The following is a 13,666-nucleotide window of genomic DNA, read 5'->3' as shown; positions in this document are numbered from 1 at the left end:
GGCTACAAAGCCAGGGCAAAGACCCCCTCCTGTCTGCAGAGCTTCTTTGGTGGTGCAAGCCACACCCTCCCCAGTAAAGCCGGGTATGCATGCAGGTGGGAGGGGAAAGGCAGAGAGGGCTGGGAGCAGGTGCCTTGTGGGAGAAGCAGCCAGTGGAGAGACCTTCTAAGATATTAATAAACCCAGTGTTTTCCTCCTACATAGCTGAAAGAGGGCCAAATCCTTCTGAACTATTCATTGCCAAGGTGGCTGTCATGAACATACAACTAAGGGTAGCATAAAATCCCTCCTTTACCTATAAGGGGTTAAGAAGCTCAAATAACCTGGTTGGCACCTGACCAAAAGAACCAATAAGGGGAGAAGATACTTGCAAATCTATGGGGGAAGGTTTTTGTTTTGTCTCTCTTTGTGTGTTCTCTCTGGGTCAGAGAGATGTTTTCTGTCCATTTGACTAAATCACGTGTCTCCTCATGGCCCACAGGCGGCCGGCCACTGATCACTTGGACTCTGTGCCCATCCATTTTGTCATGCACCTTTAGGAAGCCTTGGTGTCAGATGATGGCAATCTGAGGTCCTACCCACAATCCATATGAGATTCCCCCCCATTACCCCTCCCCCTTGTTATGGCTCTGCCCATTCCTGGGATGGCAGCAGGTGTCAGAGTTAAGATGAATGGGCCAGTTTACGCCTCTGGGACCTCCTGTCTGCAGTCATCAGTTATGCTCAGAACATATTTTCAAGTTTTCTTTGCATCCATGAGGGCTCGAAGCATAGTTGTTTTTTAATGCAAGCAGAATTCCAATCTCATTCTGTAATTACAGGAGCTGGGGCCCCAGGCATGGGCCTACTGAGCCTATGCCTTAATCCAGAATGAAAAGCCTGCAGATAGCTCCCTATGATTTAGAGAGTATAACAGGGTCAGCTGCCTCCTGAATGCCCCTTGTGACCTGGAGTGGCTCTGCAGTGCACTGCCTCAGTTTCCCCTCTTCAGGCTCCTCAATAAACTCCATACACAAAGGACTTTCGTGATTGCAAGAGCAACAACCCTTCTTGGGGTCTGGCTGATTAACATAAAGGTCAAAAATAAATACAAAAAGGTCTTTCACCCCAGTCCCTGTTCCCTGAGAGCTGGCTCTTCCTGCCTCTTCTGAGCAGCTGGAGAAGACACAAGGCCTGGCCTGTCTTCTTTGCCTTCTCCCTAAAAGGAAAACTAAACTTCCAGCCAGGGGTTTCTTTTTATGCAGCCATGACTCCCTTCCTCAGGGACCATGGCAGGAGATTCTCTCTTCCTGCAGCTTCACTCTGCAGTTCCCCCCATCATGAGAAACTGGTGGGCTGGACCAATTCCCTCATAAAGGGCCCAGTCCACCCCCTGACAGGGGTTTGGAGGCTGTGTCATCACTCCACTGTGGGCCACATGGGTAGGAACCTGTACTTTTCACTCTGGGAAATGTCCATGCTCTGTTTCCTCCTGCCGCAGACTGTATGCAGGGGGTATGAACTGCCCTGCAGTTATCCACACTGCCCACTAGTACTGTCAGCGTTATTTTCTATTTGCTAGTCTAAATCTGTGAGCAAATGAAAAAGAGAAGCTTCTGCTCCTGCCCAGAGCTGCTTTGGGCCCAGAGTAAAGTTCAGAGCCTGATCCAATGCCCATTGAAAACAATGGAGAGAGTCCTGTTGACTTCACTGAACGCTGGATCAAGTCCCCAGTGAGCACTGTGCTGGGGTCTGCTCTCTTGGAGTGCTCTGTGGTTGGTGTTATCAAGGGAGGAGGAAATACAGTCAGAATCCAAGACCTTGGGCCTGCATTAGTGAGCAGCCTTGAAACAGACGTCCCCCAGTGTGATATGCCAGACTTCACTCTTCCATTTGCCACTGGCAAGTTGCCATTGATGCTTGCTGCTTTAAAACCACTTCAGGCTGGCTCTCTGCCAACCAACCCCACAGCTGGTATTCCATCAAGGCAAGAAATGCCTTTGAGGTGAATGTTCATTGAGGACTCTGGCCAACCCATTGCATAACAATGAGATGATTAAAACACCAAGCATGTCAAAAATTAGCATTGGATGCCATTTGAAATCCTCAAAATTGAAAAAAGTCAGATGGTCCCTTCAGAACAGGGAGAGTTTCTTCTCTTCATGTCGTCTGTCAGCTCACTCTGATACATTCTTTCAGTGAAATTAATCTCTGTTGCACAGATCATACATGCCCATATGCCAGACCAAAAATGCACTGAACTATCACCTGAGTACAATTCCTGCTGAGATCGGGCCTTGTACTGACAAGTAAATGTAAGGTACTTTGAGATCCACTGATAAAAAGCACCATGTCAGAGCTAGGTATTGTTCCTATCATATTGTATCTGCCAATTTTTAGTGCTTGCATCTTGGTCAATGCAGAGGCTGGAAGCAAGGCACTGATTAACCCACTAGCACTCCATCTAGAAAAATGCTATGCGGTGTTTTCCAACATGTTCTATGTGTCCTAAAAAGGTACCAATCATATAAGAAAAGGCAATGCACATTGAAGGGCCTGGTTCTCATTTACACTAAGGCCCCTTTCTGTCACCTCTCCGGCAGTGAAAAGAAGATAAAAATTACAAGAAAAAGGAAAGATGTGGAAGGGGGGTGCAAATGCATGTTAGCAGGGTGTAATGCTGCACTCAGTCTAAGTTTCCAGGTCACTGCCAGAGAGAGGCCTTAGTGTAAATGAGAACCAGGCTATAAAAAATGTATGTCCAACTTTCATATGAAAACAAAATGACTTAATACAGTCAGCAGCACAGAAGTAGGTATTAATATTATTCCAGCAGTGCCTGGCAGCCCCCGTCATGTCCAGGAGAACATTTCATTAGGTGCTGCACAAACAGAACAAACAGCTGTTCCCTGCCCCAAACAACTTGCAGTCTTTCCAAAGGACCCTGAAGGAGTTAGGCACCCACACCACTGAAAGGTTCAATTGGGTCTGGATGCCTAAATCCCACAGACTCCTTTGAAAGTCCCAGCCTTATGGTTTAATTATCATGAAAACACTGACCCATGACAGAAAATGTCTTTAGATACCAGGACATACTTTTAAAGCCAGATTTTCAAAAGAACTCTGCTTCCCTTTAGCCACCTAATGTAGTGGCCTGATTGACTGTAGTTCTCAGTGCCCCACTGTTCTCTTTATTTTCTCGTGTTGACCACTGTCTAAATGGGAACTCTTGGGTCTGAGCTCTTCTGCAAATCCATTTCTTTAAGTATATTTCCAGATGAAAATCTATGTTCCTGCTAAAAGCTATGGGCCCAAATCATGCCTCTCTCCCTCATGGGAAAAGAACCATGGGACTGGCTAGAAGGGAAGGAATACTAGCCACTTTGCAGTTCTTTACAAAGTATCCCTCCCCCTATTGTGTAATATAAAAATGGCAGTGGAGTGAATTCACTCTTTCCAAAACATTTGCCTTTGGGAGCAAATCAGTTATGGAAGGTTTCCTTGCAAAGGGCAAACTTTGCAGACGTTTGGACCAAGTGTAGATAAGGGGTTAGAGTGCAAGCAGATTTGCAACCTTTCATCATCCCAACCAGCACAATGAGCAACATAATAGTACTGCAAGTGTAACGCTGACAGACCCCAGCAGGATCGAACATGGGATCTCTGGAGCTTAGTGCATGAGCCTCTACTGCAGTGATCTCCAAACTTTTTTGATCACGCACCCCTATCAGTAAAAAAATTTTGAGCACGCACCCCCTGCCACGCCGAAGCAAAACAAAAAAAAACTCTGACTCCTACCTGAACTGCCGAAGCAAAAAAATTTTTAAAAAGCGCTCCTCCTGCCGCGCACTCCCAAGGATCCTTTTGCACACCCCCGGGGATGTGCGCACCCCACTTTGGAGACCACTGCTCTACTGCATGAGCAAAAGCCAGCTGGCTGTTAGCTAAGGCTGTAGGGCAGACTCATTTTATCTCTCTCTCTAAGTGGTCTTGGTGCCTCTAGATGGGACAGAACACCACACCCAGGAGGTATGTGGGCTACACAAGTCCTGTCTATTATTACTCCACACTGCTTTTTGAAGTCACACAAGCTGATGAGAGGAAGATTCAGGCCTCGTCTACACAGAAACTTCTACTGCAGGGATTGACAACCTTTGGCACGCGGCTCACCAGGCCCATTTGTTTACCTGCCGCGTCCACAGCTTTGGCTGATCGTGGCTCCCACTGGCTGCGGTTCACCGCGCCAGGCCAATGGGGGTGGCAGGAAACGGCGGCCAGCACATCCTTCGGCCCGCGCCACTTCCCACCGCCCCCATTGGCCTGGCACGGCGAACCGCAGCCGGTGGGAGCCGCGATCGGCCAAACCTGCAGATGCGGCAGATAAACAAACCGGCCCGGCTCGCCAGGGTGCTTACCCTGGCGAGCCGCGTGCCAAAGGTTGCCAATCCCTGCTCTACATCAACATCAGCTAAACTGAAATAAGCCTAATTTAAACTCAAAAAGAGCATCCACCCAGCCTTTACACCCATTCATAGAATCATAGAATATCAGGGTTGGAAGGGACCTCCGGAGGTCATCTAGTCCAATCCCCTGCTCAAAACAGGACCAACACCAACTAAACCATCCCAGCCTAGGCTTTGTCAAGCCTGACCTTAAAAACCTCTAAGGAAGAAGATTCCACCTTCTCCCTAGGTTTTCCAGTGGTTCACCACCCTCCTAATGAAAAAGCTTTTCCTAATATCCAACCTAAACATCCCCCACTACAACTTGAGACCATTACTCCTTGTTCTGTCATCTGGTACCACTGAGAACAGTCTAGACCCATCCTTTTTGGAACCCCCTTTCAGGTAGTTGAAAGCAGCTATCAAATCCCCCCTCATTCTTCTCTTCTTTCAATTATATAAAGTCACACACCTTTAGTTAAACAGGTGTCACTCTGTGTGTGGACAAGCCCTGGAAGAAACCTCCTCCCAAGGGTTACCAATTCAAAGACACCAAATGAGAATGAAGGTCTGATTCCTTTGTGCAATCATTTCCATCAATGCAATGTGGATGTGGAATGGTGCCAGATCTGAGCATTTTGTGCTCACTCATCTCTGGTGGCAAAGACAGTACAAGGAGCAGAGCAACAGCAAACTATGTCCACAGGGCCCAGTCCCATTACCGCTGAAACCATTGGCAAAAATCCCATTGCCTTTAGTGGGATCTGAATGGGGCCCCAGCCACTCTTTCCTATGTACTGTATGTCTGAATTCCGTATTCTATGTGGCTCCAGGGTTCTTGCTCCTTCTCCCCTCCCCCCCCCATTCTCTTTTAGCAGAGTAAATAGAGGACATTAAACGCAGAGTGCAGGTCAATAAAGGCTTCCTCTGTTCTGTGTCATGGTCCCCCACTCTCACCTTGGGGCATAGATAAGCAGAGCCAGGCATGCAGCCCCATGGCATTCCTTCCATCCCAGAAGCAGACTCCAGCTACTGCTTCGAATTACTATTCCAGGAAATAGAAGCACCTTTGTCCACTAACTACTCTGGAATAACACCCCAGCTTTCCTCACATCCTGCTCCCCTGCCCCTCCAGAGCAAACAATCCAGCTGAGTCAGGTCTTCCATTAGTTAGCAATCCATTAACTCACCAAGGAATGGCAGAGACCCCTCCCCCTACAACCCCATGCACCACCAATAAGCAAATATTCAATCTGGGGAAAGGGTTGGGAAGGTTTTTAGAGTTCAAAAGAACATGCTTGATTTAGCAGTGTCACTGATTCTGGACATGCTTTTAAGGCTGGGATCAGGTTCCGACTCCCAGCCATAGTATAACTGAGGTTATCAAGGGCCTCTTGCTTCCATTGAATTCAATGACAAAATTTTCATGGACTTCAGTGGGAACTGGATCAGGCCCCAAGAGAGCAGCAGAACCAGATAAAGGAGGAGAACAAGAAAAGTGAAAGAGGGGAACAAAGAAATATCAGCAGGTGCCTACTTTTTCTTCACAGACTCTAGTGCAACCCTGTTACAGATTAAAGTGTATTGGGAAGGCCATCATCTTAGGGACTGAAGTTGGGATGCCCAAAACTGAAAGAAAGAGTCCCTACAGCTTGAGCTAAAGAGCAAGCCCCTGTAGCTCAGGCTATAGTGCAGTCAGGAAATGTGATTGGAGTATGTGTAGGCAGATCAAAGCTAGCTCAGGTTACATTACACCAGTGGAAATCACTCAAGTATGTACCCAGAATCTTAGGGGGGTGGGGCTACCCCATGCTTCACTGCTGTTCTATCTCCAAAAGCTGCAGCCATGTCCCCCAGTTGCAGTGCAGGTGTATCCTGTAGCTGGGGACTGTCACAGAATCACATCCTTTGTGAATCCAGCACAGTGGGGGAATGTGTAACATACACTGCCCGTTGGGTTACACAGAATTCAGCTTGGAGTACTGGTCTGGCCAAATACTGTCCACAGTACTGCTCTGACAATTTGTCTTAAATCTATTTGAATCCAAAGTGAGGCCACTAAGCCTTCCTGGAGTACTTGTAGCATGGCTGACTCCTCTGCTTCAACACAGATTGAAGTTCTGTGTTATGAATGGTGAGGTTTGTAAGTGGCAGGAGAGGAAGGATGTGGCAGCCTTAAGGATGGGGTTGGAAATGTAACAGTGAATGGCCTGACTTTTGAGTGTGTTGTTTAAATGACAACTTCTTAAAATTCTTTTTCTAAGAGCAAATAATGTCCTGCATAACGATCACTTCCGTTATGAGTGCTCATTTCAGGCCAGGATCCAGGGAGATCCTCTTTAGACAGGGTGCTGGAGATCCAGAGAAAACTATCTGCCTCGGTAAAGAATCTGCTTTATTTTCATTACAAGTCCTATCTCATCTTGTAAATACTAACTCTACCTTAATCAGAAATTGTAGTATTGTTGGGACCTGACTCCAGCCCCTAAAACCACATAGACAAGGCTGGTTTGTCCTTGGCAGATAAACAGTTCCATTGGGTTTCATTGCAGTGGGGTATAGTCTGATCTAAAGGAAAAGGTGTGTTCCTATGGAAGTCTGATCAGTGTGGGTGTAGGAATGTAGTTATGGCTCCTGCAGAGCTGCTGAAGATAGCTACTTTTTTCTTGTGAGAAGACACAGCTTTGTGTTAGCTCCATTTTAGCTTTGTCTAGTCTAATGAATGTGCATGTGGATACAGGGTGTAGCATCTTTAAAGACAAATTATAGTAACAGATATTACTATGTATATTTTGTATAAGAAGTTTACATCTATTTGCGGATTATTTAAGACAAAATGGAGAGGAAAGGGTGAGACTTGTGTATGGGAAAGAAATTTATTCTCCTCTTTGGAAACTCCAGTGGACATTGCTCATGTGGAAGGAGGGTCCATAACAACAGAGCCAGCCCTTGAATATCTGTGGGCTACGAGCAGTGAAATCCTCCACAGCAAAGACATCCCAGATATCATGATTATCTCACATTTATTATGCACCCAGACTGACTGAAGAGATACAAATACAGCAGGTACAATAAAGGCTGAGTGGGCAGATGAGCTGGAAATGTGCTGACTGGTCAAAGAGCCGCCTGAAGAGGAGGGGCCTATAGCAGTTGGCACTTGTGTGTTGCTGAGAGGCAAGGCTACCAACCAGGGCCTACGTCTGATCCAAGCCAGTTACTCTCTCACTCGCAGAGGAACAGAAGTTAGGATCCCACCTACTCAGGTTTATAGGGATCCTCTTGGATTTCTGACAAATATGTGAAGAGTGAATGTGATAATGGAGCATAGCTGGCCTATATTTATGGTATTTCTACATGGTAATTAGACACCCATGGCTGGGCTCAGGCCAGTTTGGCCTGGAAGGACTTGGGCTAAGGGGCTGTTTAATTGCTGTGTAGAGCAGGGATCGGCAACCTTTGGCACGTGGCTCGCCAGGGTAAGCACCCTGGTGGGCCGGGCCGGTTTGTTTACCTGCCTTGTCCGCAGGTTCGGCCGATCATGGCTCCCATTGGCCGCGGTTCACTGTCCCAGGCCAATGGGGGCGGCGGGAAGCGGTGGCCAGCACATCCCTCTGCGGCGCTGCTTCCCGCCGCCCCCATTGGCCTGGGATGGCGAACCGGTCCGCGGCCAGTGGGAGCCGCGATTTGCCGAATCAGACGCGGCAGGTAAACAAACAGGCCGGCCTGCCAGGGTGCTTACCCTGGCGAGCCACGTGCCAAAGGTTGCTGATCCCTGTGGAATCTACTTCCTCTCCCCCGCCCCCGCTTCTCCAGGATACAGCCCGGGCCGCGCCGCGCCGCGTCCTTCGGTCCCTACGGCAACCCCGGGCTCGCGTTCTATTTCCATGGCAACTCCGGGCCCTCAGCGTCCCGGTTTCCACAGCAACCACGACCGGGGCCTGCCGCCTCCGCTCTGCTCCAGGGAGATACAGCCGCGGATCCCCGAGTAGCGACCAGCGGGGGCGCCGGGCTTGAGCCTCCCTTCCCCCCAGCCTGGAGCCCCATCCTCCGGGCTTGGGACACCCTCCATCCACCCAGGACCCCCGTCCTCTGGGCCTGAGACCTCTCTACCACCTCCCCCAGGTCTGAGATCCACCATCTCCTCGGGACCATCCTTCTCCCCATTTCCACAGGCCTGAGACCCCCCGCTCCCATCGGCCACTCCGAGCCATGCCCTCTGTGTTGCATTAGGAGTTGCTGTACAGAGGTTAGAAAGCCCGGCATGCGTTTGGGTTAGACTCCGACTTTGAGCGATGAGTGAGTGGGCTGACAAGAAGCTGGAGGCTGCGATCCAGGTCAGTGTGTGGCTCCCCGACCTCTACTCTAACCCCCCTCTTCCCCATTGCAGAGACCAGTGTGGGGAGGAGGAAAGGGTTAAAGCAAGACAATCCCCCGCCCCTCCTCCCCACAAAGATCAGAGCTAGGCAGGGGGGGAAAGAGTTAAATCTATTCTATTTCCTCCCCCTCTTCTCTCCCCAACTGCAAAGACTGGGCTGGGGAGGAGAGTTAAATCAACCTCATATCCCAAAGTACTGCAAAGATCAGGAGATGGGGTGAAAAGTTAAATCAATCTTCCTCCCCCCCAACCCCCCCGAGCTGTTGCTCTCAGCTGAGCTGTTATTGAGAGCATAGCACTCCTTTGCCAAAAGAGACAGGCTGTGAGGACACTCTAGGAGTAACACAGCAAACATTTACCAATTTAGGACAGCAGAAAATAAAATGAATTTAATGTCAATAACCCCAAGAATCCTGTGCTGGACTGGATTGGGGAGTATTGATAGTGAGAGGGCTGTGGGCGAGAGAGGTGGAACAATATAATGCTGTGGCTCTGCTGCATAGTTTGGGCATCCCTTGAAGTTCCACCTAACTTTGGTTTAAAGTGCCACATGACGCCTGGGGCCCTAAACAGGAAAGGGAGCCAAAAGAAGGTTTGACTTTCCCCAGCTGAGGAGATGGAGACTCACCAACTCTCACTTACCTAGAGGGAGAACCTGTGTGTTTTGGTGAGTCTTGCTCAGTCTGATCTGAAATATCCCTCCTCCCACTTGCTGTAGATTGGCAGATGGGTACTCCCAACAGTCACTTGGCAAAATTCGCCTGCATGGGCACAGGTAGGGAGAAGAGTCTGAGCCACAGCAGCTCCTCAGACAGCTAAGAGCTCAGGACTGTCTCCCCCTGCGGCCCATTGCCTGTGGCCAGTAGACCTACATGTTGGACCCCTTGTCATGTTTAGTGCTGTCTGTTGCATAGATGCTGCTGTTACTAGTACCAATCTACGTTGACTTGCTCAGGTGGGTTGTGGGTCATGTTAAATGGTTTTGGCTGCAAATACAGGGCCTGGTGTTACATCAAGTGTGTTTGGCTTGAGAGCAGATGCTGGGATGGTGGTGCCTAGCAGCTCGGGTGCCAAAATGGACAGTGGCATTGCTCACCTACATGAGGAAGACACCCATTTGGGGTTGTGAAATGTTATGCTGAACTGATCTTCTGTCTGTGGTGTAAGCTAAATAAATGCAGATGCTTATCTGATAATTCATGCATGTCTCTGGTGCTGCACTGAGATTTCACTTACATGTCCTTGCAAGCCCTTTGAATGCTTTCTGTATACATGTTTAGATTATAGCATGCAGAGTGAGGCTATGTCTACACCACTGTGTAGACAGCTATGCTGTGTAGACATAGCTGTGCCGCTAAAGCCGTGCCACTGAAAGGTGCACAGTGTAGCTGACAAAAAAACTTCTACCCCCAATGAGCGGCAGTAGCTTTGTTGGCAGGAGAGGGCTCCTGTTGACAAAGTGCTGTTCACACCAGCATTTTTAATCGGCAAAACTTTTGATGTTCCGAGGGGTGTTTTTGTTGTTCAGGTTCCAGTGCAGACAAAGCCTAAGAAATAAAATATCAGTATTATGGACACCGAGATTTACGTAGAAATAACTGAAAGATGCAGAATTGGGGAGGTGGGTGTTTTTTAGAGCTGTCATCACATCCAAAGGCCACTAGAGGGCAGCAAGATCTCAGGAGGAGGAAAGGAAAAGATGCTCAGGAGGCAACAGGATTCAAGTGGAGTTGGGAGCACCCGCTGAGGTTTAGGCTCTAAGGGTGAGCAGGGCAGTGATGTGCTGGAGGGGCTAAAATTCTGCCATAGAACTGAAGGGAATGTTGGGCTAATTTCTCCACTTGTCTTGGGGCGCATACCTTTGGCTGGATGCTGCTAATCTGCCCCTGCCAGGGAGAGCTGATCACTGGGATGCATCACAAAATTTTGCGGATCAGTCAAGGGCCAGGTTATTCCCAGTAACTGATTTAAAACTGAATAAATATGGTTAAAAATGAAACAATTGTGTGAGGCTCTTATGACCATCGGCACTGCCAGCCTGAGCCCTGCATTTTAATGAACAAGCTGCAATGTCTTTGAAAGCCTAGAACCAATCTCAGAGGCTTTGAAATAGAAGCCTCACTACCTGCACCAAGAGATGCAGAAGAATCTTGTTCTTGTGTTGCTGGCTGTGGCCCTGGCTGCTAATATGTGTGCTGACTCAGGCTGCTGTGCCTGCCTAGAGTCCTACTGAAGTCAGTAGGAACCCATGCTAGCAAGGGGTTCATATTAGCAGATAGATTTGCAGGACTATGGTTGTGCTGCCCCCTAAGCATGTAACACTCCTTCGGCACAAGGGCCTGGTCTACACTAGGAGGTTATGTCGAATTTAGCAGCGTTAAATCGAATTAACCCTGCACCCGTCCACACAATGAAGCTATTTAGTTCGACATAGAGATCTCTTAAATTCGATTTCTGTACTCCTCCCCAACGATGGGAGTAGCGCTAAATTCGACATGGCCATGTCGAATTAGGGTAGGTGTGGATGGAAATCGACGCTAATAGCTCCGGGAGCTATCCCACAGTGCACCAGTCTGTTGATGCTCTGGACAGCAGTCCGAGCTCGGATGCTCTGACCAGCCACGCAGGAAAAGCCCCGGGAAAATTTGAATTCCTTTTCCTGTCTGGGCAGTTTGAATCTCATTTCCTTGGATCTGATCGCTGTGTGGGGCGATGAGTCCATGCTTTCGGAGCTGCGATCGAAAAGACGGAATGCAAAGATCTATGAGAAGATCTCAAAAGCCATGACAGAGAGAGGATACAGCCGGGATGCAACACAGTGCCGCGTGAAAATCAAGGAGCTGAGACAAGCGTACCAGAAGACCAAAGAGTCAAACGGATGCTCCGGATCCCAGCCCCAGACATGCCGTTTCTACGAGGCACTGCATTCCATTCTAGGTGCGGCCACCACCACTACCCCACCACTGACCGTGGACTCTGAGGATGGGATATTGTCGACGGCCACTTCCTTGGAGATGTTAGCGGACGGGGAAGATGAGGAAGGTGATGAGGAGGACGAGGCAGTCGACAGTGCTTACAACGCTGATTTCCCCGACAGCCAGGATCTCTTCATCACCCTCACAGAGATCCCCTACCAACTGTCCCCAGGCGTTAACTCAGACCCTGAATCAGGGGAAGGATCAGTCGGTAAGTGTTTTAAACATGTAAACATTTATTTTGAACAGAATAGGAATATTAACAATGGGTTTTTCATGATTAGTTTGCCCTAGGCGCTCTACTTTTTAGTCCTTGCCAGTGCAGCTACTGGAAAAGAAGGTCTATATGTCCGGGGATAGAGCTGAAATCCTCAAGGGACATCTCCACAAAGCTCTCCTGGAGGTAATTGGAAAGCCTTTGCATGAGGTTCCTGGGGAGAGCGGCCTTATTGTGTCCTCCGTGGTAGGAATCTTTTTCACGCCAGGCTATCATCAAGTACTCTGGGATCATTGCCTTGCAGAGCATGGCGGCATATGGCCCTGGTTTTTGCTGGCTTTCACGCAGCATGCGTTCTTTCTCGGTCTCAGAAATCCTCAGCAGAGTGATGTCGCTCATGGTGACCTGCTTAGAATTAGGGGAATGTTACTATTAGGACTGCTTGCCTGTTCCTTTACAGAACTGTCACCGGCGGTTTACAGCCACGCGGTGGAGGCGGGAGAGGGGCAGCATACAGGGTTTTTTTCCGAGGACAGCCGCGAGGGGGTGGGACAGGGGCAGAGTTCATGCTTGCCGGATTGCCGGCAGCAGGAACTGGCCAACGATAGGAGCATTGCTTTGAACGTGAAAGGAGGGCACTGCTATAATTTAAGTTTTAAGCAGCCAAAAGTCTACGGCTTACCATGTCAGCCTGCTACCTGAATTCCGCTGTCCTGCCCCGTTTGTCTGATCTCCACTGCAAGACCCCAGGCATTGAATGCGAAGGCCGAAAATTCGACCTTGTCCTGAGTGCGCATGTGATAGGTGCTGTGCATGGTCTTGTTCACAGAGAAAGACTATGTTAATTGTTCACAAAAAATTATCTTTGTGAGGAATTCACTCCCTTTTTCCCATCCCACAGCTGCAACTGTCTCCCGACCTACCCTGGCATCCCCCTCCCAGAGGCTGGCGCAGATTAGGCGGAGAAAGAAAAGGACACGGGACGACATGTTCTCAGAACTTATGGGCTGCTCCCGAGCCGAGGCGGCCCAGCAGACCCAGTGGAGGGAGAACATGTCGCAATACCAGCGAGCACACAGCGAACGGGAGGAGAGGTGGTGGCAGGAAGACCAACAGGCGACTCAAACGCTGCTTGGACTAATGAGGGAGCAAACGGACACGCTCCAGCACCTTGTGGATGTTCTGCAGGACCGGAGGCAGGAGGACAGAGCCCCGCTGCAGTCTATCTCTAACTGCCCTCACCCGCCACAAAGTCCCATACCCCCCTCACCCAAAGTCCCAAGAAGGAGGGGTGGCAGGGGCCGTGAAAACTGTCACTCCACCCCTGCAGACTGCTCAAGGACCAGAAGGCTCTCATTCCCAAAAATTTGATAAGTCCTTTCCTTCCCGCCTCACCCAAGCCCCCGTCCCAGTTTCATCCCCTAACTGTGTAGTTGCTAATAAAAGATAAGTTTCTGTTAATTACTGTTTCCATCATGTTCTTTTAGGGGAGAGTGTGTTTGAAGCGGGGGAAGGGGGTTGGTAATTGGAGAGGACAGTCACCTTTTCCAGGGTACAGACACGGGGACAGGTTCAGCAGAAGGTCACACACACATTACAGTCACTAGGCACCCTGGTCAGTCTGGGAGGTGGTTTGCATGTTGGGGGGGGGGGGCATGTGACTTTGTGGCGGGAGAGG

General features: G+C 49.3%; 1 protein-coding gene across 3 annotated transcripts in view; it reads left to right on the top strand.

The window, feature by feature from the left end:
- The first annotated feature begins 8,110 nt into the window (after window positions 1–8,110).
- Window positions 8,111–13,666, top strand: part of CROCC2 (ciliary rootlet coiled-coil, rootletin family member 2) — a 169,973-nt gene continuing 164,417 nt past the window's right edge. For all 3 annotated transcript variants that reach the window (XM_065557071.1, XM_065557072.1, XM_065557070.1), the window contains exon 1: window positions 8,111–8,755. In XM_065557071.1, coding sequence (XP_065413143.1) covers window positions 8,714–8,755 — 42 coding nt within the window. In that variant the 5' untranslated portion in view covers window positions 8,111–8,713. The remainder of the gene's footprint in view (window positions 8,756–13,666) is intronic.

Source organism: Chrysemys picta, chromosome 9 (genome assembly GCF_011386835.1).
Source record: "Chrysemys picta bellii isolate R12L10 chromosome 9, ASM1138683v2, whole genome shotgun sequence".
NCBI classification, from domain to species: domain Eukaryota; kingdom Metazoa; phylum Chordata; order Testudines; family Emydidae; genus Chrysemys; species Chrysemys picta.
This window is presented reverse-complemented; position numbering and strand designations above follow the sequence as displayed.